The sequence below is a fragment of the Plectropomus leopardus genome, chromosome 7, assembly GCF_026936395.1.
Source record: "Plectropomus leopardus strain MGB_pleo_1.0 chromosome 7, ASM2693639v1, whole genome shotgun sequence".
In the NCBI taxonomy this organism is placed as follows: domain Eukaryota; kingdom Metazoa; phylum Chordata; class Actinopteri; order Perciformes; family Serranidae; genus Plectropomus; species Plectropomus leopardus.
The window spans coordinates 2,145,582-2,163,512 of record NC_142182.1 but is presented as its reverse complement, the minus strand read 5'-3'; the positions used below and the strand labels follow the sequence as shown (position 1 = coordinate 2,163,512).

At 38.0% G+C, this 17,931-nt stretch overlaps 1 protein-coding gene across 2 annotated transcripts; it reads left to right on the top strand.

Annotated features, from left to right (window-relative positions):
- Positions 1 to 31: 31 nt before the first annotated feature.
- On the top strand, positions 32 to 17,324 carry tnnt3a (troponin T type 3a (skeletal, fast)). 2 transcript variants are annotated; one of them, XM_042505330.2, is made up of 13 exons: positions 32 to 173; positions 1,958 to 1,995; positions 3,073 to 3,086; positions 5,147 to 5,329; positions 8,220 to 8,238; positions 8,382 to 8,427; positions 8,525 to 8,641; positions 9,723 to 9,800; positions 10,201 to 10,314; positions 11,390 to 11,502; positions 12,650 to 12,740; positions 13,288 to 13,328; positions 17,020 to 17,324. In XM_042505330.2, the coding sequence occupies exons 2-13, from the start codon at positions 1,979 to 1,981 to the stop codon at positions 17,054 to 17,056; spliced, it is 870 nt and encodes a 289-aa protein (XP_042361264.1). In that variant the 5' UTR covers positions 32 to 173; positions 1,958 to 1,978; the 3' UTR covers positions 17,057 to 17,324. The 2 variants fall into 2 exon arrangements, with proteins under 2 accessions (XP_042361264.1, XP_042361266.1); XM_042505332.2 differs by lacking the exon at positions 5,147 to 5,329 and having other exon boundaries at positions 35 to 173.
- The last annotated feature ends 607 nt before the right edge of the window (positions 17,325 to 17,931 follow it).

Here is a 17,931-nt window from a genome sequence, read left to right as displayed (position 1 = left end):
CCCTGCCCCACCGCAGGCCAAGGCCTCGCCTCCAGGCGGACGCCCCAGCCAATGGGGAGTCCGAGCGGATCATGTGTCACTATAACAGAAGGACATAATCAGCGCGGTAAGTTTGCAGAACCTTACAGCCTGTCTTGGCCAGCGGGGAGCTCGCTTCTTTCAGCTTTTCTGAGGTAAGAGAAAAGGGAAAAGGGGTGAGTGTGTGAGCGGTAGAGAGGATACTCAAGTGCAAATGTCTCCCCAAAATATCACCCAAACTGAGGACAGCTGAGTCCATATGTGTTAAAAATCACTGCCACGACCAGCAGAGGCTGCAGCTGAGGTCAGGGGTGAGAGGGAGCAGGCCTTCCTTTGCAGACTGTGATGCTTTTGTGTCGACAAAATCGAGTTTGTGTCGGTGTTTGATTGCAGCCTGAGAAGCTGATAAGCAGCAGGGATTTCTGACACCTTGTGGCATCTCTGCATCTCCAAAACGAGAATTTTTCTGACATTTTTTTGGTGTTTGTAATCCTGTAAAACCTTCAGCTGATGCCAAAATAAGAAAATGTGTGAGGTTTGAACGTCCTGACGTTCCTGCTGTTAACTTAAAGGACTTTGTTGTTGTTTTTGTGCCGGTTTGGTCCGAGTCCAGAGACCCAGTGGAGGTTCATACCTGAAGGATTTACAGATGGCTTAAAGCCTTTGAAGCAGCTTTCCGCTTCAGGAGACAGAAGATGATACTAATGAGTTATGTAATGTCATGACAGCGGCGGCGATGAATGCTGTTGCTACTCTTGATATTTTAAGTCAGGGGCATCGCTGTAACTCTTGGATCGCAGGTTTTTTTTGGCTTTGTATTGTTGCCTATGTCAATTAGTGAAAGCTGTAAATTGGGCGCGGCATGTAAAGTGCACATAGCTTGACGATAAACACTTTAACATCTTGAACAGGAGCCAAGACCCTCCGGAGTTTTTTTACATCACCGCGTAAACATAAATCTGGAATTCACGAGAGCACATAGAAGGAACCCTTCAGCATCAGACCTTTAACCTTCACGGCTGCTTCTCAGGGTTTATTTTAATTCCTCCGCAAAGTGGCCTCCGTCAGCAGGGAGCCTCGGGATCGTGATTGAAGGAACCATGTGAGCGCCAGATAAGGTGATGAAGGTGGAATTGTGGGTAGTGGTCCAGGAGAAGGAACCCAATCTTCAAGCATGGGGTCCCCCTGAAACCGGATCTGGTTTGTGTGCAGCTGTCAGTTGGAAATAGTTGCGACGCATTCATGGTGGCCTCACGCTAATGAGACTAACGGGCAACTAATCCGACATTTAATCACGGGTAGATTTAATTAGGAATATATTCAGGTCATGTGTGTTTATCATTGCTGGGGGTTAGATCAGATCCAGTCTGGAGGTCTTTTTTTTCTGAGATTAGAGATGCGACAGAGTTTTGCTTGAAGCTGTTACGAGTGTTTCTAAAGATAAAAAGTCTTTAACGCCTCGGATGCAGAGTGATGGGAGCGGGCAGGAGGCCGACCTTTACCACGACCCCTCGCCCTCTCGGGATTTTTTTAAAACATTAATCTGATCCCTCCGCTGAAAACAGACCATTGGCATAAATCTATGTTTGGCTCCCTTCTCACTTATCGTCAGAGAGGCAGAATCAGAACTGCGGCTCGAATTTCAAAGTTTAATAGTAATTATAAAACAATTTGGAGCTGACAAATTGGGAGTCTGAATACAAGACATTTCAAAATGATAAAGGAGCACACTTTTGAAAATTCATCCACTTAAATATTTAGATTTTTTTGAGGTGGGGGTGAAATATGTGAAGGCCGGCAGAGTGGTGTCGGTCAGGGTGGGGTCGGCAACAAATATTTAAGACATCTGCAACTTAATCCTGCAGCTATAAATACAGCAGGCTGCTCGGCCGCTCCTTGCAGACAGACTCTAACTTCATCTCTTCTCTTCTGCCTCCAGGTTGCAAAGTCCACTATCACCATGTCTGACGAGGAAGTGTAAGTCCATTCACATTCGCACTCACAAATTTGAACCTTCTGGTGACAAAATAATTAACTCAGGGTCCACTTATTGGCTTTTTGTTTGTCACTTTGCAACGGTGTAATATAGCAAAGTAATAATACTTAGTTACAGTATATAATCCTTTGATACCTGGAGCAACTTCTCTTTTCTTGGTTTCAGATTCTGTTCGCAAGTATTTAAAACTTTATACCCTGGACAAGTTGTCGCAATTTCTTTCAAAAACATGGGAAAACAAAGCAATGAGCAGCTTTCCAAGAAATGTTCCGCAGCTTGCATGAAACTTGCAGATTTCAAAAATTATTTTGAAAAAGCTAAACAAAATTTCTAGAGGAAAAGAGAAAAAAGTCAGCTTTATTTATAATTATTATAATTACATATACACATTAATGTTTTAAATGTTTATAATTTGAAGTACTTTTAAAAAAAAAAAAAAGGCTTTATTTTTTTTTCAAATTTTCAGGTAATTTTATTGTCATTTTTTTTCAGTTTTTACTAAGTTTAAGCCGTTTTTTCAGGTTTTGTTTGTTTTATTAGTTATTGTTGTTTTTCTTGCTTTTTTGGGTCACTTTTTCTTTACATGTTCTTTGTCTTTTTCCCATGTTTTTAAAAGAATTAAAGCTATTTTCCCAGGTTTCAAGGGGTTAAACCCTTTAAGCTGTCAAAAAAGCTCAATTTTTAAGGTGGTGCATGTTGTAGTGCATGACATAAAAATATATATAAAAAATATCATCATGATTAGAATTTGCATTTACTTCTACTTTCAATACTTAGGTACATCCAATATCATAAAATTACTTCTAATACTTGAGAACCATAACTATGACATACTTTAAGACCTTCACTCAAGTAATATTCTAATAGGAGATATTTCTGATGAGATATTTGTACTTTAATTCACTTTTTAGGTCACTTTGTAAGTTTAAGTCTCTGGAAAAAGCTACTAAGCGGACCTTGATTTAGTATTATTTCTTCAAACTACTGCATTTAACAATTTCCATGCTAATATTTTAATCAAACTCTAAATCTGAATTTCTTTGCCTTTTGTCTTGCAGTGATCAGGTTGAGGGTAAGTAGCGCCATTTTCCCCGTTTAAAAAAAAATAAAAAATTAAATCCCCACAAAAATCAGATCCAGGTACAGTCCGGAGTTCCATGCTAAACCCCAGTTTTATTTCTGAACGTTGCCTAACTGATTTTCCATCCCCTGTAGAAAGTTATTTGCACTGGACAAATCCGTATGTTTCCAGGTTTGGCTTGACTCCCTCCAGATAACTCAAAGTGAATCTGCTGATGTATTATTCCACCGCTGTTGCGTGGTTGCGGGCACTAATGCTGACATCAGGACAGTGTCGGCTACGTTTTTCTGAAAATCTGACCTTTTAAAAAAGCTTTTTAAAAAAACGCCGGCACTGACCTGTTGGCAACAAGTCCTGCAGCACTGCATGACCACCCGCAACTGTACAGTCCTCCTGAGCTGATCAGCCTTTCAGATTTAAGGAGGTTTGGTAAACGCCACTTTGAGGTCTGCGAGCCCTGATCAGCCCAGGAGGACTGGGATGTGTTTGCTTAGCATGGATCCCCAGTGTACCCACATTTTGAAAATGTATTCTGTCAAAAATGGGTACAAACGGGATCTTTTGATAATGTTCTTCTGCTCCTTTCTTTCTCGGACGGACGTGAAGAATACGATGGTAAGATACAGCCTGCAGATGAAAAGACTCATTGATACTAATTTATCGGCCATTTTTGAAAAAAAACAAACAAACAAAAAACAAAAGTGTGTTCGTACTTCCACGTGGACTTTTTGTGGCATGCTGGTTAAACACTAATGAAAAGACACGGGTTAGACAATTGCGTCAGGACAGAATTGTTCTGATTTTGTCTTCGCGTTGCAGCACAGGAATCGATTACATTTCATCCATCAATGACTGACCATCAGTGGGCGGGTTTCCATTACAGATTTGCGCAAAATGTGAGCGATATTTTCGAAATGTCGATAAAACACAATTGCGAGATGACTGCGTTTCTGTTGGGTGATGTTCTGAAACTTCTCCTAGCGATGGATGTTCAAAACATTAGCAGCTTTATTTATATTGTAGTCACCGCACTGACCGTCATTATTTCCAATCCAGTGAAGGATTTCACGATTTCACAGGTGATTCGCTCAACTTTTGAACAATTCCTACCAACAAGCATATTGCCACAGCATTATGTGACCTATCAAAGCCAAAAAAAGTGTTTCGGTATCACTTTCTATGAAGCCCATTTCTATAATGCATTATAATGCATTATAAACATACTTATAATGTATAATAATGCCTCTGCAGTGCTGTATAATCAGCACTCATGGTTATCTATAATACTTATTTTATAACAATCATAACTCATTATGATGCCAATGTCTATAATGAATAAGGAACATACTTATAATGTGTTATAGTGTGCATATAGTTATAAGCATTTATAAATATGCTTTGTTGTGCAGTTGCTACAGAATGCTACAAAGCATTCTGAATATTTATAAATGCACACTTTAACACATTATGGGTATGTTCATAATTCATTATAGACAATATACAATTGTAATCATATATGATTATTTTTTTATAAAGCGTTATAAATAGCCATAAGTGCTTATAACTATGATTATGCAACACTATAGAAGCATTATAATGCATAACAAATATGTTCATAATGTGTTATAATGCATTATAGACATGGGCATCACAGAAAGTGTTTCGAGTGCAGTTTCGCCAAATATGGCTTTTTAAAATTGCCTGAAATACCACCTCATGCGAGCATTAAAACTTTTTCGAAATTGACATGTTTCCATTAGGTTTATTTTACATTAGAAAAATGTCAATTTGTGCAATTTGAGTTAATGGGAACCCGCCTAATGACTGACCTTTTCCCTCTTGTAACCGCTTGCTTTCTCACATGCTTTAGCGCCATCCGGTGGCAGTTTTTCCAAAAAACTGCTGCGCAGTGAACCTCCTCATTTCTCCCATCTCCCCCCTCTTTCATCTACTCACCCTCCACCACCTCCACCTCTTCTCCCTTTCTCCTGCTTCCATTAACCCTCTCACCGCCCTTCCTCTCCCCTGGTGACTGGCTGCATGTTGTGTAGCTGTAGAAGAGGAGGTAGTACAGGAAGTAGAGGTGGCCCCAGAGGCGGCCCCTGAGCCAGAGCCAGAGCCAGAGGCAGAGCCAGAGCCAGAACCAGAGCCAGAACCAGAACCAGAACCAGAGCCAGTGGTAGAACCAGAACCAGAACCAGAACCAGAACCGCAGCCTGAGCCTGAGCTTGAAGGTATGTGGCATGGAGGGGGGGAAGGGGTATTCTCTCATCCTTTCCCAGGCGACAGGTGCGCTCCAACAGGCTGCAGCCAGCCAGACAGACCCCCACTAATCCTGATCCGCACACATGTGCACCATGTCTGCTAATGCTAACGCTACCTTCCTTTCACCTCTGAACAAATTCCAAAAAAGTCTGCTCATGCAGCAATGAAAGGGGCGCAAATCTGAGATGCGATGACTTTTACGAATGTTGCCATGGAAAACATTTTACTCTTAATGTATGACTAATATTTAAGAGCCAATTTTTTTTTTTTTTTACCAAAAGCTCATGAATTAGGCTGATATAAAGACCCAAAGTCCTGCTCCACTTAAACTTTAGCTTCTGTTCTGTTAACTTTCCATTCTCAAAATGCTAAAAAGTGAAAATTCATTAATTCCTTCATTTATGCACACATTAATGTTTTTAGGGGGATTCATTCTCAGGTAAACTGGCATTCAAAACTTCAAAATTAACATGTTAGCATACAGTATGATACAGCAAGTATATCAAAGGATTTTATCTTTACACAATGTAACACAAAGTTTTTCATTTTCATTCTGAATCTGGGAATTATAGATTCATAACTTCTGAAAATCTCAGTTGTACAAAGTTTAGCTTCCTAGCTGCGGTAACCTATAGGCTCAAACACAGTTTTTGTCAATAATACAAAAATATATATATTATTCTTTTGAGATAGTGGGCAAAAGAGGAAAGAAAGCAAAAAGCAACTCAACAAAAAATGACACAAGAATTGACAAAAAGTGACAAGAAAATTACCTGAAAATTGGCAAAAAGAAAAAAAAACTAAACAAGGTATTTTTCCCTGCAATGTAATTTTAAATCTATAATTATATAAAGAAATCATAATTTTTTTTAAATATCTTTTAAAAAAATCTATATTACAATACAACACCATCTAAAATATATATATTTCTAACCCCTTTTCCCTTTTTTTCAAATATTTTAACTTTCTCTCCTTAATTCTTCATAACTTTTTTTTCCAGTTCTAAGTATAAATAAATCCTAAATTTACAAACACAAACATACGGAGAGAGTTGGTTAATTTAGCCGCGCATACTGTGTGCTAACGTGTCGGCGCTCATAGTGAACGAAGCTTTCTGCTGCAAAAAATGAGAATATTTTATTATTGGCCTCTTTTATCAGTCTAACCCCACTACTGTACCACATGTACTCTAAGTACTTGTATTTGGAGTACATGGATGCTTTTTTAAAAATTATTTTTATATCTGATAAAAGTAAACAACAACAACATTTACCGCTGTGCATGAAGATAAATATGTCAGTTCAATAAAAAAAAAGATGGTGCCTCAGTTTTGACTTTTTTTTCCTAAATTTACCGTCACACCATCTCATACAGTACTCACATGCTGGTGGGAAAGTCTGTTTTGCATTCACACGCAATTTTGTTAAAAACTTACATTTAATGCCATTAAATTTATGATTTAATGCCAAACCCAAACCCATGTGAAGCTAGACATCTATCGCTAAAATTAGTTGTAAATGCTTTGCAATGTTGGTGGAGTTAAAAACTGTCATTGCATCGTGCATGTCCACCTGAATTTACCCGACTTTTTAAATTCACATGCCATTTTTGAAATGATATGTGAATTCGGGGATGAATGTTAAAGGAGATCCTACTTAATTATGCTGTTTGTTAGATGTGACTGTGTGTAAATTCTCAAATATTGGCCCAAACTCTTTACCTCAAACTGCAGCAAGACCTTTTTTTAAAGTGAATTGATTAAAAACACCCCTGTTTCCATATATTTGCCCATCACTTTATTATTTTTGTTGCACAAATTAATATAATGCACATTTAAGCAAGTTACCTTTTTTTTGTTCCGGCTGGCCCTTAATATTTGAGAATTTACGTCGATAAATCGTTAGTGAAGCTGCAGCACATTGACTGTCGGCCATAATTGTGTTCAGCTGGTTGGACGCTCAGTTTGCTTGCTAACAGTGTTGTCCATTCTGCTTTTTTGTTTCGGATGCTTGCTGCATGCAGAGGCCGTTGAAGAGGAAGGTATGTTGATTTAAAAGAACTTTTGACGAAATCTGAAATCTGTCATTCTGGTTTTGGAAGAGGGACCACAGTGTCCAGGTCTGACGTCTGTTCTCGGGGGAAAACGCCTGCTGTTCACAAAATGTTATATCTGTCTGTCAAAATCCAGGAGCGCTGCCCATTTGGCACTAAAACAAAATGGAAAATTCACATCAAAACATGCAATTTTACCACTGATTGACTTCTGAGAGAAATTCAAACTGCTAGTGGAGGAAAAAGGGTGAAAGAATATGAAACGCTAACATGTGCTTTACTGCGCAGCGACCCCACCGTTACACTCTTGCTATGCCACTCGTCACCTGCATGGCATGGAGCCGCCAGAATCTGGGTAATAATAATAAAGAAATGGGGGGAAATGACTTTTGTCTTGCTTGTGTAAAAATGGTTTTGGGGTCAAGCCAAAGAAAAAAAAAAGACACCTATCGTTGGTACGGTACATAAAAGTCACAACTTGAAGCGACTTTTTTTTTAGATAAATGAGGTTTTTTAAGACAACTGATGTTCATTTTTTTGTAATAATACAACACAATGTAACTGCACTCACAGCAAGATGGCTTTCTGATGTTCACAAGTCTTTATATGTAAAATTTAACGTTTCATCTGCTTACAGAGTTTAAATGTTGTTCTAACCCTCAAACCAGAGGCTACCATTTACATTTCTTTGAAATCTTAACCTAACATGTCATGTAGAGACAAAAACATGCAGTTTAATTCCATGCAAAGCCTGAGAGACTAACCCCATGACATGTACTTGTCCCCTCTTCATTTCCTAACCTGCAGAGGAGAAGCCAAAGTTCAAGTAAGTTTCCTTCTCGTGTCGTTTTTGACTTCAAATGATTCTTTTAGACATTTTCATCCAAGACGTTTGGCTGAAAATAATTTAAAAAAGCAACATTACGATCAGCGCCGGTGCACTTAAAACCAAAACGCTCTCTCCTGCAGGCCCAGCGCTCCAAAGATTCCCGATGGTGAGAAAGTGGACTTTGATGTAAGTAAAGGATGGCGATGAAGGATTTGAGTGTTTTGGGGGTTTTTTGTTGTATTTTTGGCTGAGCGTTGTCTTCTGCACCTCTCTGACTCTGCAGGACATCCAGAAGAAACGTCAGAACAAGGATCTGATCGAGCTGCAGGGCCTCATCGATGCTCACTTTGAGTGCAGGAAGAAGGAGGAGGAGGAGCTGATCGCTCTCAAGGAGAGGATTGTGAGTCTTCAGCCAGACGTGTAATACATTAACTCTTTGAAACCTGAGCGAAGTTGACTCTGAAAAAAAGGGAGGGTGACGAGCAACCTAACTTTAAAAAATGGCCAAAAATTATACAAGAAAAGAGTAAAACAATTTGCAGGAAAATTACCAGAAAAAAAGCAAAACAAAGTAAGAAAGTGCTTAAAATATTATTTTTCTTTTTTTTCTGTAACATAATTTTAAATATAAGAATTGTAAATATATACATTTTGAAGCTAATTTTCAAATCATCATCCTGTAACCTTTTACTTTTTTGTTTTTGCAGTTTGCAGGGCATTGCTTGTGTTTTTGAAAGAAACCAAACCATTTTTTCAGGTTTTGGAGGTTAAATGTTTGTAAAAGACATCCGAACGCCGCACAAGAGAACTGATGGCAGTCCAGGTGTTAAAGGGTTAACCCTTTGAAACCTGTTTTGACATCAGTTTTCTTGTGCCGTGTTCAGACGCCTCTCACATTCAGTTTGACCGTTTGAAAACAGAGCAAACTGTTTTTGTTTTCTTTTAAGAACATGAGCAAAAAAAAAGGAAATGAGAAATTTCCCCCAAATTCAAGTTTTACCTCAAAATTTGTTTTAAAAAAGAGGAGATGATCATTAGAAAATAAACCAAACAATTGGGTAAAATGACCAAATGGGTAACAGAAAAAAAAAATATATATATACAATATTAAAAAATTTCAGCAATTTTTTAATGTTGTTTTCTTGTTTTTCGTTTTTGTTTTGTATGCTTATTTGAAGGCAATTTTTCATAATTTTGTATTCATTTTTAACGATTTTTTCCAAATTGCATTCACCGTTTTACAGTTCTTTCTGGGAGTGTTTCCCAGCCAAGAAATCTTTTGTAAAACTGCAGTTTTATTAAGCTTCGTCTGGGGAGAGCCAGGCTTGCTGTTTCCCGTCTTTAAGCTAAGCAATCTGGCCGTAGCTTCATATTTAAGGTGGAAAAATGTGAGCCGTCTTAATCTTCTCATCTGTTATCTCTGCTGCGTTAAACTGTGTCGACTAAAGTTTGCTGACGATGTGTTTGCCGCCATCCTGCAGGAGAAGCGTCGCGCTGAGAGAGCCGAGCAGCAGAGGGTCCGCGCTGAGAAGGAGAAGGAGCGCCAGGCCAGACGTGAGGTGCGTGGTTTTTAATCTCAATTCTTCTTTAAAAATATCACCCTTAAATCAGACATTTGGGGTTTTTTTCACTGTTCAGGAACTACGAAAGAGTCTTTGTGTCTCACTCTTGAGGAGCGTGTCATCCTGCGCTGAAAAAATATTAATCATAAATATCAAACAAGCCTTAAATTTGTTGTTTTAAGTTTTAAGATTCACATAATTTCAGGGTCTGAAGATTCATGTTTTCAATTTTTTCACTCTCATATTTATAATAAAGTAGTTACAAAATTGTAATTTTAAATTTTAAAACTAAAGTTTCTCTTTAACCTCTCAGTTCTTATATTTCTTGTGTCACTTTGAGTAGCGGAGAGATTTGACTGGGCGAGGTCTCACTCTGGTTTGTTTTTGTGTGAACCAGGAGGAGAGGCGGATCAGGGAGGAGAGTGATGCCAAGAAGAAGGCAGAGGAGGAGGCCAAGAAGAAGTCTGCTCTGTCCAGCATGGGCTCCTCCTACAGCAGCCACCTGCAGAGAGTCAGTGCACGCAGCACTACATCTGGAAATTTACCCAAATACTGCACACACACTTCTGGGCACTGTAGTATTTTCAATTTATGCTACTTTTAGTTTGATTCAACTTCATTTCAGAGGTAAATGTTGTACATTTTACTCCACTACATTTATTTGTTAGTAACTTTTCAGATTCCGACATCAAAAAGTATTTAAAAGTATTGTTATAAAGTAAATGACAGCATATGAAACTGTTTGAATTAGCTCTACACCTGCAGTCTGCTACAATAATTAAATGCTGCTCGCATGTTCAGTATCACTTATGGCCCGCTTTAATATTCCACACACTTAAATCACTCTATGCACAAAATGCACTTTTGGAAATCAAGCTTTAAAAAAATCTATACATTAATATGATTTCATTTCATTTAGATCATTTTTTAACCAACATTAATCCTAATCATAAATATCAAATAGTGATTAATTTTCAGAATGTTAATTGTTCAAATGACAGTCTTTTATCATGATGCCACTATTTTTTTAGATTTTAAAAAACAAACAAATTATTTTGAATTATTTTTTATGTTTTTATTATCACAGCCTGGGATAGTTCAATGATTAGCTGCAACATTGTCAAGTAAAGTTTATTTACTGTTACTGTGTAACTGTAAGTATCAAGTAATTCCCTCTGAAATGTGCTAAAGTATGAGCATAAAGTAGCAACAAAATTGTTTAAAAAATAGACAAAACACCCAAAACTCAAAAAAGAGGGAAAACACCAAAAGCTCGAATTAAATAATTGAAAAAAATATATTTTTAAAAAATAGAAAAAAACCACCCCAAACTTATATATATATATATATATACTATATATATATATATATAGAGAGAGAGAGAAAGACGTAACTTTAAGTATCAAATAATTCCCTTTGAAATATATTGAAGTATGAAGGTAAAAATTGAAATACTCAAATAAAAGCATGTCAACATTGTACTTCAGTATTTGGGTAACATATACTTTCCCTCACATGTTTTTACTTAAAAGTATGGTCGTGAGTACTTCCTCTAACCTGCGTCTGTCCGTGTGAACTCTGAACAGGCTGACCAGAAGAGAGGAGGCAAGAAAGAGACTGAGAGAGAGAAGAAGAAGAAGATCCTGGCCGCCAGACGCAAGCAGCTCAACATCGACCATCTGAACGAAGACAAGCTGAAGTACGACTCAAACACTTCAAACATTTCTCAGTTTTCACGCTTCATTCTGGTGAAAGATATCATAACTAAGAGCAACACCGGAGACGGAAACTGACTTTCTCTGCTCCGAACGTTGTTGATTTCAAGGGATTTTGTTGATTAGGGGCCAGTCCCTCTCGTTTTCCTCGACGTTATCATTTTTCTGAGGAAATCCAACTTCCCTTGCACAACAATAACCCAAACTTTGCACATTGGTCCAGTCCCATGCCAAACTTACTCAGCTGTAACAGCTACAGCGACTGTCTAAACTTTAACATTTTGAAATTCATAACAAATCATTCGTATGTGCTTCAGCTTTGCAACTTAAACCAAAATGTTGGCCCAGATGTGGAGAATTTTTTGTTAACTTCACTGTGATACAAATTATTAGGTCCATCCCTCTGTTTTAATCAAACCCCTAAAACTTATTAAACCTATCTCACCTAACTCTGCTCAAGAGACGCCAACTTTACTTCAGACTGTCCGACACGAACCGTCTACACAGATTTTTGATTTATCAAAAATTGCACTTACTTACTTACTTGTTTGACTATAGACATATACTTGCAAATATTTTGCTAAATAAATCTTCATCTTCAAGAAAAAAACTGACAAAATATTGTTGTCATGGTAGATGGTAGAGTTTTATCTCAAAAACTTAATTTTGGCAGCATTTTGAATTCTGCCCTCATGTACACTATTACAGTCTGTGGGAAAATCACTTTTTCACTTATAGAGCTAATCAATCTTTGTAAAAGAAATCATCTACATCCCTCTGCTGTCTAATGAAGTCTGCAAATTGTCAGAATTTAGTCTTGATAAGTGAATTTTTGGCAGCAGTTTGAAATCTGCCTTTCCATGCACAGACAGCTGATATCCTGCCCCCTGGTGGTCGGCTCAGTCACAGTGTGAAGCCGTCTCTGGTTTCTCTCTTAGCATGTAGCTCACTGGGATAGTAACTTGTTCTTGGTGTCTGACGTCAAAGGTTCAAGCCTCATGTGATGCAGAATACACATTTTAATGTGCAGTTGTTCATTATCCTCCAATTTTTCTGCTTCTCGCTGTTAAAAATGCCCGGCCCTGACCCGCTGGTGTGCAGCAGCTATAACTTTACTTGTGTTTCCTGCAGGGATAAGATCAATGAGCTGCATGAATGGATGACCCAGCTGGAGTCTGAGAAGTTCGACCACATGGAGAGACTGAAGAGACAGAAGTATGAGGTGAGACTCCCCCGACGTCTTTAGCATCTTAACATGCTGCTTTAACGTTTACTGTGTGGAGATAATGCTCATTATGTTTGTTATTCTTCCTCTCTACCTGAGGACGAGATCACACAGTGAGGAGGTTCGGAGCAGATTTCTATGCCTGTTTGTTTTTCTTATTTCCTTAAATTTGTCGTTTTAAGTCATAAAATATATTAATTAGAAAAGGTTGAAATCACAAGAAAATGCCCTCATCTTACATTTCTGGGTTTTAACTTTGATTTATTTTAATAATAACTGCACTTTTCAGTTTCCCATTACAGGATATTTAGTTTATCCTGCAAATGATGCAATGCAAATATTTGACATATTAATCCAAAATTTTTGTCTCTGATTTCTGTTCCCTGATCTACACCTTTAAAGCTAGCGGGTAAAACCTGACATGAATCCACACTTTTCTGAAACTGTAGCAGTCGTTTGTCGTTGATGTTGTTGATGCTGGTGAGCGTGCAGCCGAGCGAACCTCCGGGTTTGAACCCTCGATGTGCTCTTTGATTCCCTCCAGGTTACAACCCTGCGTAAGAGAGTGGAGGAGCTCAGTAAATTGTAAGTAGAGCCGAGCAGCAGGGACGTTTCGCCCGCTGGCTTCAGGCTCGCTGCATGTTAGCATGAAGAAAGGTCAGTAAGAACCAGAGCGCCCCCCGCTGGCCGAGAGAGAGGAGACGCCACGCCACCGCGAAACAAAACGCATAAAGACGAGTTTGTTTCCAAAAGTGACTAAAAGTCTGCTACAGAAAAGCCCACGAATCAGCTGAGCTAAATTTTCTTTATTCATTTATTTAAGAAGACGCCACAGCTTTAATTTGAGGATTTACGTCAAAAAAGTGAGCAAATTGGTTTGATTTCTTTCAAAAACATTGTAAAAAAGGTAGTTGGTGGTTAGATATATTACACAAAATGCAAGTTATTAGCAGATTTAGATTTTTTTAAAAGCTGGGGAAAAGTTTAAAGGGAAAAAAAGAAAAGTGAAAAAAAAATTCTATTTTTTTCTATTTTCTTATTACATACATAGTTTTTCATAGTCTTTTTCATCTTCATTTTGTTTTGTTATGTTTTGTTGTTTTGCTCATTTTCAAGTTATTTTATTTTACTTCTTACTTATTTCTTGCAACTGTTGGGGTTATTTCTTCTTTCAAAAAAAAGAAAAAAGTCAAAGTCAAAAGTTCTTTATTGTTATTGTTATGAAACAACAAAAAAAGCACAGCATCTCCCGAATATGTAAAACAGTATTTAAGAGATGCTAATAATAATAATAATAATAATAATAATATTTAAATTTAAATAATTTTATTTGATCATATTCTCGAAAATATAATAATAGATAATATAATAACATATATAAAATATATAATAATATTAATAATAATTTTAGCTGTCATTAACTTAAAGATGTCAATTTGGATTCAAACTTGTCTCCTGGATGCAGATTAGTGATTAAACGTGGGTGTAAAAATGGTGTCGGGTGGCTGAGCTCCTCCTCATTCTGTCCCGGTCTGGATGTCTCAGTTTTTAGCATCACAGATCTGAGGTCAGGTGTGTGAGCGAGCGGTCCAACAGGTAAGTCGGGCCCCGCTGAGGTTCAAGAACCGAGCTGAAGCCCGTCTCTCTTAACCGTTTCTTTTTTGGGGAGTGGGAAACCACGACGGGTGTTTGAACGCAAAAATCATGCAATGCCAAAAAAGCCCTCACAGAATTTAGTGCAAAAATGTAAAGTAATGTCTGGACGCTCCGCTGCAGGGATACTCACCTTCTTTACTCGGGGGCCACTTTTGCAAAAATGACAGGAGGCCAGGAGCCAGTCACAGGAGCCCCAAATATGTTTTTAGGATTTCAGGATGTATCAAGGATTTTAGGACATTTCTAGGATTTTAGAGACATTTCTAGGATTTTAGAGACATTTAGGACATTTTTATGATTTTAACACATTTCTAGTATTTTAGGATGTTTCTAATATTTTAGAATGTTTTGGATTTTAGGGACATTTCTTGGATTTTAGGACATTGGGGTCTTAGCTAGGACCTCTGACTGGGGATCCTCTACTGGCACTTTAAAAAAGATAATACACACATACATACATATATATATAATTTTATTCACTCTGGCACCTTATATATACTAAAAGCACAAAAACAATTCCCAGTTTGAATCACTTTATTTTTATTGTGAATTAGAAAATGGTTGTGGGGCCACCCAACTCCATATCAGGGGCCAGATTTGGCCCCCGAGCTGTAAATTGAGTATTGCTGCTTTATTTTTACACAGACAGTCAAATCAAATAAATGCAGGAAATGCGTGATATGCATGAGCCCGTCTTGGTTTCCCATGATGCCTCAGCCAGCAGCTTTCAGCCCGTGGAGCCCGCTGAAGGAGAGCGGAGGGAAGTCCTTCTCCACGGAGGTAAATGTGTTAAAGCTGCTGCTGTGTCGTTTTTCAGGTGCTCACGTACAGGAACCGCATCGATGAGTTGCAGAAGCAGTAAGTACCGTCGCTGCTGGGTCTGCGTGAACCCAGCAAGACATAACTGTCATGTTCATTCAGGACAGTTTATGTCAGTTTAAAATTCATATGGTCATTTCTCGTGAACACGGTAAACACGACCCCATTTGAACGCAGCATATGTTTTTTTTTGTTTTTACGTTTTTGTACATCCTTACAGAGATGATGTCATGTTTATGGCAGTAAAACAAATGTAGAATTCCAAAAGGCAAAAGATTACTAAATTTAGCAACAGTTAAAAAAAAATGTTTTATTAATTCGTATTCTTTGCTTTACAATCTGTGCACACAGATTTTTACCTTTTTTGTATGACACCTGCGGGGATCCGTATTTATTCGTGTCTGTGTTGCTTTTGTAGTGTCCAAAGCATTTTCGTGTTATTTTGTGTTTCCATAATTAACAACAGATATTACATTTCATTATAACAGTAAACATATCATCCAGTGTCAGTATGTAAGGCGGGGATACTCCACTTGCTTTGCCTGGGGGCCACTTTTGGAAAATGACAGGAGGCCAGGGGCCATTAACGGGAGCCCCATACATGTTTCTGGGATTTTTTCTGAATTTACGATGTTTTCAGATTTTAAGACGTTTCTCAGATGTGAAGATATTTTAAGAATTGTAGGCTTTTTCTCTGATTTCATGTTTCCAGAATTTTAGGGTCCTCCTTAAGATAAAACTACATTCATAGGATTGCACAATGTTTTGCGGATTTTAGGACTTTTCTAGTATTTAAGAAGATTTCTAGAATTTTAGCACTGTTTTAGGATTTTATGGCGTTTCTAGGATTGTGCGATGTTTCTCAGATATCAGCACTTTTCAGGGATTTAACAACATTTCTAGAATTTTAGGACGTTTGTAGGATTTTGGAACATTTCTCAGATTTTAGGACATTTCTAGGATTTTATGTTGTTTTTAGGATTGTATGAAGTTTCTCAGATTTTAGGACATCAGGGGATTGTATGTATGCAGTCCCAAAACAATTCCCTGTGTGAATCACTTTATCTTTATTGTGAAATAGAAAACGGTTGGGGGGATCACCCAGCACCTTATTGGGGGCCAGATTTGGCCCTCGGGCCGTAAGTTGAGTATCACTGATGTAAGGAGTGTTCCCTGTGTTCTCTGAAAAAGGATGGATAAACAGCGGTACTCGTAATAAAATGAATAGTTGAATCATACTAGCTGAACTTTTTAAAAATTAAAATAAATAGCCTGTTTTTGTCAAACAAAACAACAGAGATCATTGTACAAAAAATGAATTTACTGAGTAAAATTACGATGCACAATGGTGCATCCTTTTTCAGTGTAAAGAGAGGGCCCTTCTCTTCATACTGACCTCTTTATTTCATGTGAATGCCGTTAAAACTGTGACAGCATTAACGTTAAGTTGGCGCTGCTGGACTCAGCTATGACTCGGTGTTTGCAGGTAAGTGCTGCACGAGTTTGTGACTTATTTCTGTGTGAACTTCAACTGTCAACAGAGACTTCTGACTGTAATGTTGTAGGCTGGGAATTTAGCATTTTTGCCATTTTGCACGACGCTCCAAATCCCTTTGAGAGATTTAGCGTATGTAAAGCAGAAATAAGATGGACTGAAGTTGGGTTTCTGAGGAAACCCAACTTCAGTCTGAATGTGTGTAAAATTGAAGCTCAGCCTGCACAGCTGTCAACTGTCCCTTGTTGAATTTGCTTAAAACTCAGATATCTGACGTGTGCCTTGCTTTTTTTTGACGTATTACAGCAGCAAGAAGGGAGCCGCCGCCCGCCGCAGAAAGTAGATGGCCTCAGAAACCAAACTTCAATCGTCTCGGACACACGCCTGATGAAACAATGCGCACTGTGGCGAAGGTCGTAGCTCGGAAGAAGCCAGTAACGCTGAGGTGTACTTTGCGATTATTAAAACGCACATCCTGATACATGCAACCAGGAGCCTTTAGCTGCTGTTCTGTTAGGAATAAAGAACAAAAACTTGTTTTGGCCATCACGCTTCCTCGCCCTCAGCTGTTTGGTTCTCAGTATTTTTGTAAATAAAGTGTGACACTTCAAGCCATGTCTGTAGAGCTGTTGTTATTCATAAATCAATAAAGTTCAGTGTTTTTCAGACAGTCGTTTGTTCAACGCTGTTTTCTGACTGCAGAGATGAATTGAACTTGGTCAGCAGGATATCAGGCTCTTCATTCACAGTGACCTCAAATTTTCTTCATTTGAATTATTTATTTCGTATATAACTAAATTTACAAAACTGTTAAGATTTATCAGGTTTTGGTCAGAAAAGTCATTTTATGCACTGACTAAACTTGGTGTTTAATGACGTAGTAGGCAGGATACCAGGCTCTGCAGTCATAATTACCTCAAACTTTCTTTATCCAGAAGTAGGCTATGATCTAAGCGATTTCTTATATATTCTTACAGAAATAGTTTATGCAATTCAGTGCTACATAACGTTTGTTGCACTGCCAGTAGGCTATTGAGCATTGTTTTCCTAAATTTGGCAGTAAATCCAACTGACATCACATTAAAAAAAAGAAAATAAGTCTTAAATATGTAACTTAAACCTGTGAAAACACACAGCAACGGCAAAAGAGTTGTGTTTATTTTTTATTTTGTTTAGTATATTTATTTCAGTGGGAGCGATTTTCAAAAATTCAATATT